Source organism: Carassius gibelio, chromosome A12 (genome assembly GCF_023724105.1).
Source record: "Carassius gibelio isolate Cgi1373 ecotype wild population from Czech Republic chromosome A12, carGib1.2-hapl.c, whole genome shotgun sequence".
Lineage (NCBI taxonomy): Eukaryota > Metazoa > Chordata > Actinopteri > Cypriniformes > Cyprinidae > Carassius > Carassius gibelio.
Genome location: NC_068382.1, coordinates 633289 through 653925, shown reverse-complemented (window position 1 = coordinate 653925; position 20637 = coordinate 633289). Strand labels below are relative to the sequence as shown.

The window sequence follows — 20637 nt, the reverse complement described above, 5'->3', positions numbered from 1 at the left end:
TGGGTCGTGGATGGTTAGCCAAGGATTTCCTAGTATTACTGAATGCTGGGGTGTAGTTGTACCATAAAATGAGAGGGTTTCTGAATGGAACAGAGCAATCTTGACTGTAATATGGATGGTTTGATGAGTGATACCTTTGCCAATAGGTTGAATGTTGATGGCGGTGATTTTAATTGATGGTATGCAAGGAATTACTCTTTTGGCACGATCAATAGTTATTATTTGATTCCTATTGCGTTTGAGGTACTACTAGCACTGTTTTTGCCATCCTGGACCTATTGCAAGAGGATAGTGACAGTGGTTTTTATACTTTTCCTCATTAAATAAGATTTGGTTTTGGTGATCACCTAAGCAGTACTTTATTAAGCAGAATGAGGTTTCTTTGTGTCGGAATTCAACAGGAATGGAAAGCCATACATGTAGAGATGCTGATTTAAGAAAAATTTGGAGCTGTATGTTACACTTAATTTTTTTTCTGTCTGCCTAGTGCTTCCTACCATCAGGGCTTGAAAATGAAAAAAAAAAAAAAAACAATCAATCGGTTCGCTCCGAGCAGAATCAATATTTTATCATTTCTGTTTCCAGTTCGGGTGGAAGAAATACCGGTTAATAACGTTATTTTTTAAAACAAAATTATTTGCCTATAATTAGCCTAATAATAATACTAATAATAATAATACAGTAATAAAAAGAAAAGGAAAAATAGAGATCTAACCCTTAGTCACAGCCAAACAGCTTAAAAAAAACTTAAGTCGTGTCTCACGGCGCATTTTATTAGCCCTACTACTTCCAAAAAAATGCAAAAGCGTTTAAAGCAAAATGTTGACAAAAATTCTAAAAACAGTTATTACAGTGGTTTCTCTCCAAATCAAATCCTCTAAAGTTTAGGCTATAAAGATGTTAATCCAAAAACAAAAGGGGAAGCTGATGCTTACCTCTGCCATTCACAGATAGGAGTTTTACTTACTCAAACATGTTCTGAGGGCAAGTGATTGGTTTACAGATTCAACCAATTAATTTGAAGCAAAGGCGGAGTCAGGAAATTTGAACATGTGGAAGGAATACTTCAGACAGATACGTTACTGACACTTCTTGGGAGGCATTTGTTGCAAGGTAAGTTAATTTACCACGTATTCTAATGAAAAAAAAGAAAATCTCTAACATTTTAAAAGATAATTAGCGAACAAAGATACACAGAACAAATAATCATGCATTTTCACTTGACAGCTTCATCAGTTGATTGCAGCAAAGCTGGTTATGAGGTAACTGGAGTAAAACATGCTTTTCCTATGCTTCCACACTGTCTGTGAAACCGAAATGAGCGAAAAAGTACTCATTCATATCTCCAGTATTTATATTACTGTTATTTTAATAAACGATGCGCTGCTCTCAGGGCAGGAGTACTCAATATTCATATTACAGTTTTTTTTACTGTTCCTTGAGCTGCTCTCCGTGTAGGAGTACTCTATATTAATACTACTGTTATTTTTTGTGTATTATTAGCTGCTCTGGGGCAGAAGTACTCTATATTCATATTACTGTTATTTTTACTGAACTATGAGCTGCTCCCAGTGCAGGAGTAACCAATATTCATATTACTGTTATTTTTAGTGTATTATGCGCTGCTCTCAGGGCAGGAGTACTCAATATTCATATTACTATTATTTTACTAAACTATGTGCTGCTCTCAGGGCAGAAGTACTCAATATTCATATTACTATTATTTTACTAAACTATGTGCTGCCTTCAGGACAGGAGTATTCAATATTCATATTACTGTTATTTTTAGTGTATTATGTGCTGCTCTCAGGGCAGAAGTACTGAATATTCATATTACTATTTTTTTACTAAACTATGTGCTGCTCTCAGGGCAGAAGTACTCAATATTCATATTACTATTATTTTACTAAAATATGTGCTGCTCTCAGGGCACAAGTAATCAATATTCATGTTACTGTTATTTTTAGTGTATTATGTGCTGCTCTCAGAGCAGAAGTACTCAACATTTATATTACTGTTATTTTACTAATATATGCACTGCTCTCAGGGCAGAAGTACTCAATATTCATATTACTATTATTTGACTAAAATATGTGCTGCTCTCAGGGCACGAGTACTCAATATTCATATTACTGTTATGTTTAGTGTAACGTGCTGCTCTCAGGGTAGGAGTACTCAATATTCATATTACTGTGATTTTTACTGATCTATGTGCTGCTCTCAGGGCACGAGTACTCAATATTCATATTACTGTTATGTTTAGTGTAACTTGCTGCTCTCAGGGCATGAGTACTCAATATTCATATTACTGTTATGTTTAGTGTAACGTACTGCTCTCAGGGTAGGAGTACTCAATATTCATATTACTGTTATTTTTACTGATCTCAGGGTAGGAGTACTCAATATTCATATTACAGTTATTTTTACTGATCTCAGGGCAGGAGTACTCAATATTCATATTACAGTTATTTTAAAGTGAAAAGTGAAAGTGACATTCAGCCAAGTATGGTGACCCATACTCAGAATTTGTGCTCTGCATTTAACCCATCCGAAATGCACACACACAGAGCAGTGAACACACACACACACACTGTGAGCACACACCCGGAGCAGTGGGCAGCCATTTATGCTGCTGCACCCGGGGAGCAGTTGGGGGTTTGATGCCTTGCTCAAGGGCACCTAAGTCATGGTATTTAAGGTGGAGAGAAAGCTGTTCATGCACTACCGCCACCCACAATTCCGCCCGAGACTAGAACTCACAACCCTTCAATTGGGAGTCCGATGCTCTAACCATTAGGCCAAGACTTTTTACTGTTCTATGAGCTTCTCTCAGCGTAGGAGTACTCTATCTTCATACTACTGTTATTTTTAGTGTGTTATATACTGCTCCGGGGCAGAAGTACTCAATATTTATATTACTGTTATTTTTTATGATCTATGAGCTGCTCTCAGGGCAGGAGTATGTGATATTCATATTTTTAAGAGTAATCAGTTTTTTTTAATCATTACATTTATAAATCAATAGACAATTTCTGCATTATTGAATTATCTTTTATTTTGTTTTCCAGTTACAGTACCTGGAGGAGCTGGCAGAAATAGGACAAATCAAAGGAGCTAACACTGAAGAGGCATCTAATGCTGCTGAGTGCAAAATGGTGCAAAAATGGAGATGAATGAAAAATGGTGTGTGTTTGGTTCCACCTGATAAAAGCACATAATAGCCAAGGGTACTCGAAGGGTAATTGGTTCTCATGGGGACGTTAGCGATTATAAACATTTACAGGGGTTAGTCTGTGATTTTATTGCCATCTGAATCCAGAATGTCATTGTTTTTTCTCCCACAATCCCCATGAAAATCTCCGGCTGAATCCCAAGGTCATGTGGTAATTTAATTGCAAATCCACATCTCTGAGATTAAATCATTTCAAAATTAACCGTTTGAAACCGTTTTCACCACTGTTTAACACCATATACTAACTGTTGTACTTTGCATGCATTTTACAATAAAAATATACATACATATATATATATATATATATATATATATATATATATATATATATATATATATATATATATATATTGAAATACTAAAATGTTTACAAGAATACTATTTCAGAAATGCTCCATCACAGTGATTGAATGCTTATTAAGAACAAAAAGACCAGAAAAGCATGTAAACATTTGAAATGGGTCATTATTATGGCAGTAACAGGTATGCAACATATTTTTTAAATATTTATAGGCCTACAATTACATACTTAAAAATGCAAACCAAGTAGCTTTGTTTGCCTCATGTAAATAAGAGGTTGCATTTACTTATTAATGCTAATCTCCACATTTTTTGAGACCCATAATTTTGAGAGATAAAATTTAAGAAAACTATTTCAGCTATATTGGGTCTATTTTCCTTTTAAACCAGATATTTAAATAAATAATAAATATTATATTATTACATTTAAATCTATTATTCCAAGAGAATGACATTTTATTTAGAGCAGACAACCATGCAACTGGCCATGTCTGCAGTGCGTTCCTAGGTTCACACATCTATCTTCTCCACTGTGAATAAATCATCAAATCACCTTATCACTGAGGTGTCATGTAAAGAATTCTTTACATATGTTCATATGAATAACAATTGCCATCTGAATTGAGAGAGAAGTCTTGAGTTGACTTGGTGATACATAAATGTGTTTTCAAATGTGTCATGTAAATAATTTCAAATGTGTCATGTAAATAATTCTTTACATATGTTCATATGAATAACAATTGCCATCTGAATTGAGAGAGAAGTCTTGAGTTGACTTGGTGATACATAAATGTGTTTTCAAAAGTTCCGGGTGTCCATCTATGTGCAACCACCAATGTTCTCATAGGCTGTTGCAGAGAAATTAAGCCCTGTAATTCTAAAAATAACCAAAATTTATATATATATATATATATATATATATATATATATATATATATATATATATATATATATATTAGTGGTGGGCCGTTATTGCCGTTAACGTGCTGCGTTAACGTGAGACTCTTATCAGGCGATAAAAAAAAAAATATCGCCGTTAATCTATTCTCAAAGTTGGGTTGGGAGCTGGGTCTATACTAAGCAAGCTATGATGACTTTCACATATTTTATATAACCGACTGGCTGAGGCCAGGCTAAAAAGATGTTCAGGACAGTTTACGGGCCACTGCTATGCATCGTCACGAAAGCTTATCTTTTTCACGTGTTTTTAAGCCTTACCGCTTGTCGATTTTAAACATTAAAGCATCCAAACACAAGAAGCAGAAAATCTGAAGAGAGAAGCTGGTTACTCGCGCGCTGTGTTCGGTGCACACGAGAGAGAGAGATGCGTCTCACGGACAGCGACACTGAACCGAGCTCTCTTCTGCGAAGTTCCCCTCGAAGTCCCTCATGCACCTGAACGAACAAATACAAATCGCAGTTTGAACAAACAAAAAGATGTGAAAGAGCCCAATTCAGTACTCGCGGTGTTCTGGTGTTCAGGGCTCACTCAGAGAAAGGCGTCTCAAAACACTTGAACACCGAATTTGCTTATTTTTGCTCTTTTGTCGACAAATACTTACAAAATATGTCAAAATATCCACATCGGAAATTATGCTCGAAAAAACTGTCAGTTATTTCTGAAGTGAAAGTAAACAGTTGAGGGCAAAAATGGGATGTGTATTATATTGGATGCGTTCATCATCTCTTAAAGTGACCGCGCCTAATTTAGCTACTGAATGCTGTAATGTTAATCCAAGAATATGAAAATGAAAATCACTCACTGCTGTTGACTGAATTACTTTGTAGTTTTAACAGTCATAATAAAAAATATTCAGACACCAGATATAATTTTTGATATATATAGCAAAACTGTAATGTGAGAAATGCTGAAGGTGTCTGAATAAATGTATGTTTGATTGTATATTTCATTTTTACATTGAAGACTATCCAGTGCTATTTTACATTTAATTATTTGGTTTCTGTACCTTGACACCTACAAACTTGAAAAAAAACTGAAACATTGTGTAAATAGCACAAATAAATAAAAATAAACAACCATACAAATAAAAAAGTTTTAAACAGGGCCAACTGGTAAAAGTGTATGTGTGAAACAGGCGTAAGGTTGTGTGCACCTTGTGCAATGTGGAATTAGTTTACAGCTTTTTCAAGCACTTTGTGATGCATTTTGGAAACAGGAGATGAGCCCCTTTTCTAATGCACCACCTAGCTTGATAAACCCCTTCTCAAAGACTTACTGTTTGACAATTTTATTTGGGTTAACACACATATTCTGAATGCCGTCGGCAGAATTCGAATGAGCCATTTTAATCTAGATTAATCTATGATTTATCTGGATATTTTCTTTTTTTTTTAAATGATGACAAGCCGGAATGAAAACAAGCCGAAATAAAATAGAAGTAACGAAGCTATTTTTAAAATGTAAGGAGTAGAAATTACTGATACTTGCGTGAAAATGTAAGGAGTACACTCTAAAAATGGTTGGGTTAAAAATAACCCAATTGGCAACCCAGCACTGGGTAAATATTGGACAGAACACGTGCTGGGTTAAAGTAACCCAACATGCTGGTTTACACATTTTAACCCAGCAAGCTGGGTTATTTAGAAAACCCAAGTTAGAGTCATTTTTACCATTTGTGGGTTTGCATTTTTATGATTCTGGGTTATTCTTGCTGGGTTATTCTCATAATTTCACTTTTGCTTAACAAAGCAATCATGGATTAATAAATAATGAAGAATATAGGTTTAGACTGTTAAAAAATATTTTTAATGCCATCTGACATTCAAAATTTTGTACCAATGACAAACAACATGAAATTTTCCCCTTTTTTGTTTCCAGCAAATGCTAAATAAATAAATAAAATAAAAATCACAGAAATACAGTTGCAATAAATAAGAAAATTATTTCTGAATGACCTGTGTCTAGCTGTTTAACTATTACATTTTGACATATTTAGCTATTTAAATACACAGTGAAATGGCATTAACAATTAACATTCTTTAAATTTAAATTTAAAGATGTCCTTAAATTTATATCAAGTATATAAAGACTCCTATGTAGGTAGATGTGCACTGCTTAGGGTAGTTCAACATATAGTTCACCCAAAAAATCTGTCATTTATTACTTAACTTTATGTCGTTACAAACCCGTAAGACCTTCGTTCATCTTCAGAACACAAGTTAAGATATTTTCGATGATATTCGAGAGCTTTCAGACCAGGGTGAATAATTAACAATTTTCATTTTTGGGTGAACTTGTCAAACACTTCAGCTCTGAAGCAAAGATCTACACCTGAGAGCAGTGTACTCTGCTACAGAGCCTGTCTATGGAAGGACAATTTTCAAAAGGAATTGCAAATTATATTTTCAATTGCGTTTTCCACATGTGACAAATTGTGACATAATCCAAACACAATTGCAAATCTTGAACAAAAATTACCTTTTCAGTTTTCATGAATGCACAGTGACTGCCAAATTTCAAATGGAAAAGCAAAGTCCGTTTGCAGCTGTATTTTCCATGTGTTATGAGTAATAAGCCTATCATATTGAACAAATACTGCATCATAGCAGCTTTACAGTATTAAATAGGAAAATAGTGTGTAATAATGCAAGGTCTTTACAGGGGATCTGTATCTGGGGCTCTAGTTGTCCTGGTCTCCGCTGTCTTTCAGGGCAGTAGAGGTCACACAATAAATAATTCTGTCATTTTTACCCCAAATGCAGCTACTATCCCCTGCTAACAGTTAGAGTCACATGGTACTATTGGTCAATATTCACCATTAACCAAATGCTTTTCACATGAGGAATAAAATATAGGGTAAGATGCAAATAGATAAATAAGAGTAGAACTGCAATGTTGTTTTGCTGACGTGCATCAGAGTGCATACAGTGAGAGATTTGGGGTAAAAACTACAAAATATCTCCCAATACAAACACGCCCCATAGTATAGTTCCACCCTTGATACAAATTGACAGCTTTTTGTGTAAGGCATCTGAAATACAAATGCTTTTCAATTGAGTTTGGACTATTTCACAATGTATGTATCCACATGTGGAAAAATACAGTTAAATATATAAGATTTGCAATTCCTTTTGAAAATAGTCCAGAATATCCTTACCTGTCCATTGATTATGATCAATGCCTGAGAGATCTGCTGGCATTTTTAAATCACCACGACAATGGGATGGGGTTTTGTGGACTCTGCTCAGTTAAGGAATTCCATGTTTGTTCCAACCTTTAAAATAAATAATAAAAAAAAGTTCAATTAACTGTGTGGACTTAATCATGAAATTTACCCATCATGATTATTTGTTAAATTCACCTATGAGTTGGTCTACAGAAGCAGCATATGATATAGTGATTGGCTGAAAGGTGTGCTTTCAAACTGTCTAATCAATGGGATGTTCATTATGAATCACAGTTTTATGTTAATATGCTGGCTATATCAAACACACACAGTCACTGGCACAGATCACACTGCATGCGCGCACACAGACATTTCTATGACAAGTCACGTAGGTAACTTAACGTTACTGGGTTACTCCGCAGCTTTAAAACAGTCCATATAACGTTAGTTAATGTTAGTTGATAAACACGAACTTACCGTTAGACGCCTCAATAAGACTGCACTCGACGAGTTTTTCTCTCACAAATGTATCCATGTGCTTTTCTGACAGGAAATTATAATTTGAATTATAATTTGTATGTAAAAATACTTTAAAAACCACACAAGCATCAAATCACCTCACTAACGCGGCCCTCGCTGTGCGTGCGCGCACTTTAAAATGCCCCGAGACGTCGATTCTTTTACAGGAATCACTTTGTTTGAGAACTACTGAACCGGTTTATTTGAACCGGATCGTTGGTTCTTTTAGACATGTGGTCCGACTATATTGTACGTAATTGTATGATTTACATGTCGATATGGACAACTGCAGGTGTTTACATTAGAGCAGAAAGTCGTATTCACTTTTTGAACTAATTTGACTCACTTAAGTTAAATGTCAAATTCGCTTTTCAGTGTCAGAAACGACTTTTTCCTCTATTTTCACAGGTATTCGTATATTTCAGCCATCCGTCACTGTCTGAAACTTAATAAAACTGTATTAATCTGTCGTCTCATATACCTTAACACGATTATGTGAGTCACGTAATGTAGGTTGGCCGTTTGAGGTAAACTGTTCATCATTTAACGTAAATAATGCTGGCCTGTAGAAGTTTAACAGTATTGTTGCAGCAAAAAAGTTATAATTCTGCCAATTTAAAATAATTATTAATGAAAATATTAAATAAACTTACCTTAAAACAGTTGAAAGCCGTGGCTTTGCCCCGTTGTTCTTCCAAAATCACAGTTGGGGAGCGATTTAAACATCTTCAAGGCGCGTTAAATAACCCAGCGCTGGCCTGAAACAACCCAGCGACGCAACCCAGCAGGGTTAACCCAACACCTGGTAAATTGAAACTACCCAAAAGTGTTTAAAAAGAAATAAAATAACCCAACAAAATGACCCAACAGACTCAACCCAGCATTTTGGGTTAAAAAATAACCCAGCCGTTTTTAGAGTGTAGAAGTAAAAAGTCGGCTGAAAAATTATTACTCAAGTAAAGTATAGATACCCCAAATTTCTACTTAAGTAATGTAACGAAGTATTTGTACTTTGTTACTTGACACCTCTGCAAATAAGTTTCTAACTCAAACCCTCTAAGCAGTGCTTAATTTGTAAATTGCGAGGTCCCAGAACAAAGCAGGGTAACGGATCCAGCATGTGATTATAGGAGGAAGAGGTAATGGAACATTCACGCAATCACATCGCTGGACCAGTTTAAGTGATTTTAAGAGCGTGTACCAGTTGCATTTAGTCTGTTGGGTCATGAATAACATGGAAATGCCATGCGATTTTAAAAAAACAATTTCTAGGACTAAAAACTTTTTGAAAAAGTTGTGGAATTTTATTTTTCAAATCTCTGTGCATTAGAGTTATATTTAATCAGTTCCTACATTTCAGAAAGTAATTCAGAACAGCTCTGGAGGCACATAAATGACACACTTCAGCTTTAAAACAAGATAATAGTGGTTTGTGGGTTTTATGGCTTGTTTGTATCTGTTTAGTTTGTTTGTGGGTAATGTGACCTCCAGACAGCCGTCACCATTCCAAAGCAAGCTAGCGTTCTCCATGCCCTCCAACATATGCAATATTCCAAAGTATGGCATACACGGTGTGCTCCATCGTGCCTCAAAGAAGGCCTAAAACAGTCTCTGCTTATGACTTACAGAAATGTGGCCTTCACCTGCTTTTGTTATTTGCACCTCTTGTCACATGTACAGTTTATCTATCTCTGTCGCAGATGAGGGATTCAGATGTGATAAATGCAGGGAAATAGTTAGGCTGACAGAGAAGATTTCAGAATTAGAGACACGCATCCAAACTTTCATTGAGGACAGTAAGAATGTTAGGGCTCTAGATACGGCTTTGGATGCGTCTAGCTCAGGGATTCCTGTACATTATTCGGTTCCGGCAACAGAGCCCCTACAGCAGGGCAACTGGGTGACAGTGAGGTAGCGTAGTCGTGGGTCAAAACACCACTCTACTGTTCAGATCAAAACATTAAACAGGTTCTGAGAAACCTGATGAAAGTGCTCTAGTTATTGGTGATTCTATTGTATGGAACGTGAATATAGAGACACCATCCACCATAGTCAAATGTTTACCGGGAGCCAGGGCACCTGACATCTTGGCAAATTTAAAAGTGCTGGCAAATGCTAAACGTAAACACAGTAAGATTGTTATTCATGCCAGCGCTAATAATGTTCAACTTCGCCAGTCGGAGATCACTAAAAATAACATTAAAGAGGTGTGTGAACTTGCAAGCATGATGTCAGACACTGTAATATGCTCTGGTCTCCTCCCTGCTTACCGTGGTGACGAGATGCATAGCAGATTGTCATCACTCAATGGCTGGATGTCTAACTGGTGCCCACAGAATAACATAGGTTTCATAGACAGTTGGACTAGGTTTCATAGACTTGGAGCTTTTGGGGCAGATCTGACCTGTTGAAAAGACATGGTCTTCATCCCTCCTGGGGTGGTGCCACTCTTCTCTCTAGAAATATGACAAATAGTATTAGTGTTTATACTTGACTTACTTTGGCCCAGGTCAGGAAGGCTAAACCGACCGTCTGCTAGCTGCCTCACGTCACAGAGGTCAGTTAATTCTCAGCACACAGAGACTTTTTCACCTAGATACCACACTATAGAGACTGTGTGTGTTCCCCGAACTAGTAAATACAAAAAACATCCAAACCAAGTTAAGATTAACAATTTAATTGAGGTTCAACAAATAAAAAACAGATGCAATACCGATAAACAAATGATAAAGCTTGGCTTATTGAATATCAGATCCCTTTCTACGAAAACACTTTTTGTAAATAATATGATCACTGATCATAATCTAGATGTGCTCTGTTTGACAGAAACCTGGCTAAAACCTGATGATTACATTATTTTCAATGAATCCAACCCACAAGATTACTGTTATAAACACGAGCTGCGTCTAAAAGGCAAAGGGGGAGGTGTTGCTTCAATTTATAATAATGTTTCATAAATGGTGCTTCATATAACATTATCCAGAGAAACAAATGTTAATTAAAGCTGCAAGCAGCGATGAACGGGCCCTCGCACCCGGGCTCACCAGCAGCGAGTGGCTTTAGTAAATAGGTGAACGGTGAGAAATATTTGTTTAAACTCATAAATATAAGTAGAACATATCAATGTTTATTCCATATATGTGTCAATCTTCCTGTTGCCAGCAGGTGGTGCTATCATTATAATGGAATAATGGCCTTCAGGCAGGACTCTTATCGAACATGTGAAGTTTGGGGAAGATTGAACATTTTATGCCTGAGTTACAACAACTTCTCTTGCTGTGGCGAGACATCAAATTTTGTCATGCCGTTATGGACACGCCCTTTAACAAAAACTCAAGATCTCCACTATTTATCATTGCACAGGCCTTTAGATTAGACTGACCATAAAAAAAAAACAAACAAAAAAAAAACATTAATGGCAAAAGATTTCTAGGAGTAGTTTGTCGCAGAGTAAAACATGTCACTTACTGTTGCCAGCAGGTGGCACTATGAGTGTAATTGAATATGGGCATGTAGATCTGTTAAGGGCAGAAGTCTTATCTAACATTTGAAGTTTGGGGCAGATTGGACATTGTATGTCTGAGTTACAGCGACTTCCTTTTCATGACGAAACATCGAAATTTGTCAGGCTACCATGGACACGCCCTTTAACGAAACCTCAAGATCTTCGCAATTTAACATCGCAAAGGCCTTTAGATTTAACTGACCATGTTTGGTGTTGATCTGAATAAATCTCTAGGAGAAGTACAACCCCTGGAAATGGCAAAAACAATGCCAATTTTGCAAAATAACCAACTTTCTGTTGGGATTCGAATTTCGTACCAAGATACTTTTTTGTAGGTACTCATGTGTTACATGTGTGTACCGATTTTTGTACATGTACGTGAAACAGTGTAAAGTGTATAGGTGGCTCTATCGAGCCATTTTGCCACATCCGATGGAATATTGTCCTTCAGATGTGTTCAGGCCGGGACTCTTATCACACATGTGAAGTTTGGGGAAGATCGGACATTTTATGCCTGAGTTATAACATCTTTTATTCCCATGGCGAGACATAGAAACTTCGTCACGGCGCCATGGACACACCTTTTAACGAAAACTCAAGATCTTCACAACTTAACATCGCACAAGCGTTTAGATTAGACTGACCACAAAAAAGACATTGATGTCATACAATTTCTAGGAGTAGTTTGTCGCAGTGTGAAATATGTCACTTCCTGTTGCCAATAGGTGGCGCTATGACTATAACTGAATATGGGCATGTCAATCTGTTCAGGTTTGGAGTCTCATCAAACATGTGAAGTTTGGGGCAGATTGGACATTGTATGTGTGAGTTATAGCAACTTCATTTTTCATGGCGAATCATCGAAATTCGCCAGGCCGCCACGGACACGCCCTTCAATTAAAACTCAAGATCTTTGCAATTTAACATCACAAAGGCCTTTTAGATTAGGCATACCAAATTTGGTGTTGATTTGAAGAAATCTCTAGGAGGAGTTCGTTAAAATACATCTAAATATGACTTCTAATTAAGTCATTTTTTGGATCTCAGAACCTGACACCTTGTAATTCTGGAGACTCCAGGAAAGTTGCAGCTCTGAAAAATTGTGGTACTGTAGACTAAATGCTCCCTGATATTTTTTTATTCTGAAACAGCAACATTTACAGACTAACTAAAGTTGAAAGTGTAAAACAGCATAATAGCACTCCTTTAATAGGCATTTATTAAGCATTTAATAAATACAGCTATAAATGTTTTGTTCTTGAGCACATCTATAAAGTTCAATCATTTTATTTTCATACTTTTTAAGGATCTTTTTATCATTTATAAATTAAGTTGTTTACAAAAATGAAATATAAACAAATGCAATATATATATATATATATATATATATATATATATATATATATATATATATATATATATAATTTTACTGGCTTTCCAATGCCGTTGCCATTGATAATAGGAGTAAGCAAGTTTAGAACACCTACAAACAAGAGTCCACGCAGACGGATGTAGATGCATAACTCTTAAATTCAGATAAATGTCATGTCATGTCACAGGATGTCATAGGTCAGTATAAAATGGTTTTGAAATTATTATTTGCAGCACAAATAAGGATTCTTAGGATGTTTTTAAATCCGTAAAACTGTCAGAAAAGGATAAGGCCTAAGATATTTTTTAAGCTGTAATGAAAGGGGAAAAAAAAACACCACCACCATCATGGCGAAACATCAAAATTTGTCAGGCCGCCATGGACACGTCCTTTAACGAAACCTCAAGATCTTCGCAATTTAACAATGCAAAGGCCTTTAGATTACACTGACCAAGTTTGGTGAAGATCTGAATAAATCTCTAGGAGGAGTTAGTTAAAGTACAACCCCTGAAAATGGCAAAAACAACACCAATTTTGCAGAGAAAATTCTAAATAACTGACTTCCTGTTGGGATTCGGATTTCGTACCAAGAGACTTTTTTGTAGGTATTGGTGTGTTACATGTGTGTACTGATTTTTGTACATGTACGTGAAACATAGCTCGATGCACACTCCGTTGAAAGTGCATATGCACTCCGTTGAAAGTGTATAGGTGGCGCTATCGAGCCATTTTGCCACACCCAATGGAATATTTGCCTTCATATATGTTCAGGCCAGGACCCTTATCACACACGTGAAGTTTGGGGAAGATCGGACATTTTATGCCTGAGTTATAACATCTTTTATTCCCATGGCGAGACATCGAACTTCGTCACGGCGCCATGGACACGCCTTTTAACAAAAACTCAAGACCTTCACAACTAAACATCACACAGGTCTTTAGATTAGACTGATCACAAAAAAGACATTGATGTCATAAAATTTCTAGAAATAGTCTGTCACAGTGTAAAATATGTCACTTCCTGTTGCCAACAGGTGGCGCTATGACTATAACTGAATGTGGGCATGTAGATCTGTTCAGGTCAAGAGTCTTATCCAACATGTGAAGTTTGGGGCAGATTGGACATTGTATGTCTGAGTTACAGCAACTTCCTTTTTCATGGCGAAACATCGAAATTTGTCAGGCCGCCATGGACACGCCCTTTAACGAAACCTCAAGATCTTCGCAATTTAACATCGCAAAGTGCTTACGATTACACTGACCAAGTTTGTTGTTGATCTGAATAAATCTCTAGGAGGAGTTCGTTAAAGTACAACCCTTGAAAATGGCAAAAACAACGCCAATTTTGCAGAGAAAATTCTAAATAACCGACTTCTTGTTGGGATTCGGATTTCGTGCCAAGAGACTTTTTTGTAGGTATTGCTGTGTTACATGTGTATACCGATTTTTTTACATGTACGTGAAACATAGCTCGAGGCGCACTCTGTTGAAAGTGTATAGGTGGCGCTATCGAGCCATTTTGCCACACCCGGTGGAATATTGGCCTTCAGATCTGTTCAGGCCAGGACTCTTATCACACATGTGAAGTTTGGGGAAGATCGGACATCTTATGCCTGAGTTATAACATCTTTTATTCGCATGGCGAGACATCGAACTTCGTCGCGGCGCCATGAACAAGCCTTTTAACGAAAACTCAAGATCTTCACAACTGAACATCGCACAGGCCTTTAGATTAGACTGACCACAAAAAAGACATTGATGTCATAAAATTTCTAGGAGTAGTTCGTCGCAGCGTAAAATATGTCACTTCCTGTTGCCAATAGGTGGCGCTATGACTATAACTGAATATGGGCATGTCAATCTGTTCAGGTTCGGAGTCTCATCAAACATGTGAAGTTTGGGGCAGATTGGTCATTGTATGTGTGAGTTATAGCAACTTCATTTTTCATGGCGAATTATCGAAATTCGCCAGGCCGCCACAGACACGCCCTTCAACGAAAAGTCAGGATCTTCGCAATTTAACATCGCAAAGGCCTTTAGATTAGGCATACCAAATTTGGTGTTGATTTGAAGAACTCTCTAGGAGGAGTTCGTTAAAATACAACACATGGAAATGACCAAAATTACACAAAATATGCTCATAATATTAAAAATAACCGACTTCCTGTTGGGTTTAGAATTTCGCTCCAAGAGTCTTTTTTGTAGGTATTGGTGTGTTACATATGTGTGCCAATTTTCGTGCATGTACGTGAAACATAGCTGGAAGGCTGTTGATTTTCTTGGTATAGGTGGCGCTGTCGAGCCATTTTGCCACACCCTCTTCTGAATCCTATATCAGACGAAAATTTTCACCAGGTTTGACGAGTGTGCAAAGTTTCATGACTTTTTTAACATGTTAAAGCCCTCAAAAATGCGATTCATTCGGGAGAAGAAGAAGAAGAAGAAGAAGAAGAATAATTAAAGATGCAAGCAGCGATGAACGGGCCCTCGCACCCGGGCTCACCGGCAGCGAGTGGCTTTAGTTAATAGGTGAACGGTGAGAAATATGCGTTTAAACTCATAAATATAAGTAGAATATATCAATGTTTATTCCATATATGTGCCAATCTTCCTGTTGCCAGCAGGTGGCGCTATCATTATAATGGAATATTGGCCTTCAGATGTGTTCAGGGCAGGACTTTTATCGAACATGTGAGGTTTGGGGAGGATTGGACATTTTATGCCTGAGTTACAACAACATCCTATTTCATGGCGAAACAATGAAATTTGTCAGGCCGCCATGGACACGCCCTTTAACGAAACCTCAAGATCTTCGCAATTTAAGATCGCAAAAGGCTTTAGATTACACTGACCAAGTTTGGTGTTGATCTGAATAAATATCTAGGAGGAGTTCGTTAAAGTACAACCCCTGAAAATGGCCAAAACAACACTAATTTTGCAGAGAAAATTCCAAATAACTGACTTCCTGTTGGGATTCGGACTTCGTACCAAGAGCCTTTTTCGTAGATATTGGTGTGTTACATGTGTGTACCGATTTTTGTACATGTACGTGAAACATAGCTCAAGGCGCACTCCGTTTAAAGTGTATACGCACTCCGTTGAAAGTGTATAGGTGGCGCTATTGAGCCATTTTGCCACACTCGATGGAATATTGGCCTTCAGATCTGTCCAGGCCAGGACCCTTATCACACAAGTGAAGTTTGGGCAAGATCGGACATTTTATGCCTGAGTTATAACATCTTTTATTCCCATGGCGAGACATTGAACTTCATCACGGCGCCATGGACACACCTTTTAACAAAAACTCAAGATCTTCACAACTAAACATCACACAGGTCTTTAGATTAGACTGACCACAAAAAAGACATTGATGTCATAAAATTTCTAGGAGTAGTTTGTCGCAGTGTAAAATATGTAACTTCCTGTTGCCAATAGGTGGCGCTATGACTATAACTGAATATTGGCATGTAGATCTGTTCATGTCAAGAGTCTTATCCAACATGTGAAGTTTGGGGCAGATTGGACATTGTATGTCTGAGTTACAGCAACTTCCTTTTTCATGGCGAAACATCGAAATTTGTCAGGCCGCCATGGACCCGCCCTTTAACGAAACCTCAAGTCCTTCGCAATTTATTATCGCAAAGGGCTTTAGATTACACTGACCAAGTTTGGTGTTGATCTGAATAAATCTCTAGGAGGAGTTCGTTAAAGTACAACCCCTGAAAATGGCAAAAACAACAGCAATTTTGAAGGGAAAATTCAAAATAACCGACTTCTTGTTGGGATCCGGATTTCGTACCAAGAGACTTTTATGTAGGTATTGGAGTGTTACATGTGTGTACCAATTTTTGTACATGTACGTGAAACATAGCTCGAGGCGCACTCCGTTGAAAGTGTATAGGTGGCGCTATAGAGCCATTCTGCCACACCCGGTGGAATATTGGCCTGAAGATCTGTTCAGGCCAGGACTCTTATCACACATGTGAAGTTTGGGGAAGATCGGACATCTTATGCCTGAGTTATAACATCTTTTATTCGCATGGCGAGACATCGAACTTCGTCGCGGCGCCATGAACAAGCCTTTTAACGAAAACTCAAGATCTTCACAATTGAACATCGCACAGGCCTTTAGATTAGACTGACCACAAAAAAGACATTGATGTCATAAAATTTCTAGGAGTAGTTCGTCGCAGCGTAAAATATGTCACTTCCTGTTGCCAATAGGTGGCGCTATGACTATAACTGAATATGGGCATGTCAATCTGTTCAGGTTCGGAGTCTCATCAAACATGTGAAGTTTGGGGCAGATTGGTCATTGTATGTGTGAGTTATAGCAACTTCATTTTTCATGGCGAATCATCGAAATTCGCCAGGCCGCCACGGACACGCCCTTCAACGAAAAGTCAGGATCTTCGCAATTTAACATCACAAAGGCCTTTAGATTAGGCATACCAAATTTGGTGTTGATTTGAAGAACTCTCTAGGAGGAGTTCGTTAAAATACAACACATGGAAATGACCAAAATTACACAAAATATGCTCATAATATTAAAAATAACCGACTTCCTGTTGGGTTTAGAATTTCGCTCCAAGAGTCTTTTTTGTAGGTATTGGTGTGTTACATATGTGTGCCAATTTTCGTGCATGTACGTGAAACATAGCTGGAAGGCTGTTGATTTTCTTGGTATAGGTGGCGCTGTCGAGCCATTTTGCCACACCCTCTTCTGAATCCTATATCAGACGAAAATTTTCACCAGGTTTGACGAGTGTGCAAAGTTTCATGACTTTTTGAGCATGTTAAAGCCCTCAAAAATGCGATTCATTCGGGAGAAGAAGAAGAAGAAGAAGAAATATAGCTGCAAGCAGCGATGGCGGGCTCAAGCCACCAATGCCATCACCACCCCGGTGGCATCAGGTAAACTGTGCCCAGCGGGCACATGCATTCACAATATCCCTCTGGCAGTGAGGTTTTAAAGGATAGAGGGGAGCGTAGAGGGGAGCGTGCATTTGCAGTGGCCGGGCCACGACTCTGGAATACCCTGCCTTTAGAGATCAGACTGGCCCCTTCCTTGTCTATTTTTAAATCTTTGCTAAAAACTTTTTTATTTTCCTTAGTGTACTGACTACTGTGTTATGCTACATTTTGAAATGGGTGGTTTTAAATTTTTTGTCTGGTCTATTTTTATGTATGTGTAATATTCTTGCTCTTATGTTAAAGCACTTTGGTCAGCCAGGAGGATGTTGTAAATGCGCTATACAAATAAATTGAACTTGAACTAGAACTTGAACTTGATATGGCAGTTAAAGGGTTAATCCGAATCATCTAGACTTTAAAATCACATTCACAGAACAATATATATATATATATATATATATAACTTTAGTAACACTTTACAATAAGATTTCATTTATAAACATTATGTTAACATGAACAATATTTATATAGCATTCATTCATGTCAGTTAATATTCCAAACTTAAACATTAAAACATTGTTTTATTGTGATTTTTTTCCAAGCACATTTTACCAATTCCAAACCATATCAATCTTAATAACTACCATTATTTTTTATTTAATCATTTATGAGTGCTATACAATAGTCCAGGAAAGCTGGAAGAGAAAAACAGGTCAAGAAGAACTGACAAAAGTATTGCAAAAGAATTAGGAATTAATGTGAAGATTAATTTTTAGTCAATTCTGCAAGACAGACTTTCAGGAAAGGAGGTGGAATAAAAATGAGCTCCTAAATCTTAATCCCGGATTCTGGAAGATATATTCCTCAAACCATCAAACAAGAGGAGGTGGTGCTGGTCCTTCACGAGTCAGTCTAATCTGTTCATTAAGCCTATATATAAAGTCTTAATATATAGTATTTCACAATACTTCATGGTATTCTAATTAAATATTTTTTTGGAATCTTAGATCTCTCAGAACCTGACACATTGTAATTCTGAGACTCCAGGAAAGTCGCAGTTCTGTAAAATGTTGGCGCTGGAGACTAAATGCTCACTGATAGTTTCACACCTAATTCACTTAAAACACACACAAACACACACACACAGTGACAGAGGGACAGAGTGACATCAGATGTATGTTTTTTAATTTTCTGTCATCCATATAATGTTGTATAGTCATGAAACTATGCATATTTCCTCAGAATGACTCGTCTTCTATGTGTACATTTTTTTGAAGTGTTTAGAAGCTGCACTTTTTTTTACTGGTTCCTTTTTTACTATTATTTCAAAAAATCACCACGACAAAACCATTCAAGCTATCCAAAATTCATTCACACCTGTTCTGTAAGATTAATTCTTTAAACAGTGGTAAAAGAGGATGTGGTGCTGAACCTTCAAGAGTCACTTAAAACGTATCTGTCCATAAAGCCTATTAAGAATTATTCTTAATATACAGTTCACAATACTTCAGCTTGTTATTCTAATTAAGTGAGGGTCATTTTATCAGTAAAATTCCTAAAATACATATTATTTTATTTGAAAGATTTCTATAAATTATTTAAATCATACTCGTTTCTCCAATAATTATTTAAAAGTAATCCTATAGCTGCCTCTGGTGGCCATTATAGGTACTAAGAATTGCAAGCTTGATTTATAAGTTATGATAGTTTTAATTTTATGCTGGCTCTTGAAAATGATAAAGCTATGAAACTTACTGTGCTTCCTTCAAATGAGGACTTCTACTTATATAAAAAATTATGAAGAGTTAGAATGAAAAATTTTAAAGATATAGTAAAATAACTATTGTATTTTTTATGTTACTTTAATAAATCTCTATGGCAACACCATTTAAGCTATCCTAAACCCATTCACAATTTAACATCTCAGTATATTGGCATCATGTTGAAAAAGGAGTATGGAGTAGTATGAGGAGGAGTATGAATTCATTTACAGGCTGATTTTATCATAAATCCACAATATAATTTCTGAGTTCTGTATCAATCTGTGTTGTTGTTGTTTGTTTATTTTTATCTTTTATTTTTCATAGGAAGATAACTGACCCTTTACTCTCCTTTTTAATAAATGTGCTTATAAACCAAGGACAAGCTATTTATAGCTGTATTTATAAACTGCTTACTACTGACTATTAATATTGGGACAAGGCTTTATAAAGCATGAACTGACTATTTACTAATGAGTGCAGTTATTATAAAGTGTTATCAATGAATTTGCTAATGTTAACAAATTAGACATTATTTTACAGTGTTATCAAATCCTTAAATGACTCATAAGCATTTGTGAAAGTTCTGCTTGCATTACAGCTTAGTATTGATCTGTGAGCTGAACAGATTTACTGTTACATCTATGAGATTATGTAAATTCAAATAAATATAATGTCACAGGATGTCATAGGTCAGTATCAAATGAGTTTGAAATTATTATTTGCAGCACAAATAAGTTTTTTTTAGGATTTTTAAAAATCCCTAAAACTGTCAGAAAAAGGTTAAGGCCTAAGCTATTTCTATGTGAGTGGCTAAATTTATTTTTGTTTTTATAATTGTAATACACAAACTATGAAATTATACAAAATGTATAAAAAGGTAAATAAATAAATACGCACACATTAAA

At 36.5% G+C, this 20637-nt stretch overlaps 1 protein-coding gene and 1 long non-coding RNA gene across 4 annotated transcripts in view; one reads left to right on the top strand and one right to left on the bottom strand.

Moving 5' to 3' along the window:
* plxdc1 (plexin domain containing 1) overlaps positions 1-20637 on the top strand; it is a 314569-nt gene that overhangs the window by 45768 nt on the left and 248164 nt on the right. The window contains exon 1 of one of the 3 annotated variants that reach the window (XM_052610766.1): positions 3092-3183. The exons of the other annotated variants lie outside the window; for them this stretch is intronic. Coding sequence (XP_052466726.1) covers positions 3174-3183 — 10 coding nt within the window. The 5' untranslated portion in view covers positions 3092-3173. Of the gene's footprint in view, positions 1-3091; positions 3184-20637 lie in introns of those variants that run through there. 3 annotated transcript variants of the gene reach the window in all.
* LOC128024896 (uncharacterized) lies at positions 7262-9098 on the bottom strand. The gene is made up of 3 exons (XR_008186058.1): positions 8832-9098; positions 8137-8202; positions 7262-7767 (listed from the first exon to the last, which is right to left on the bottom strand). It is a non-coding gene; the product is annotated as an uncharacterized LOC128024896 (long non-coding RNA).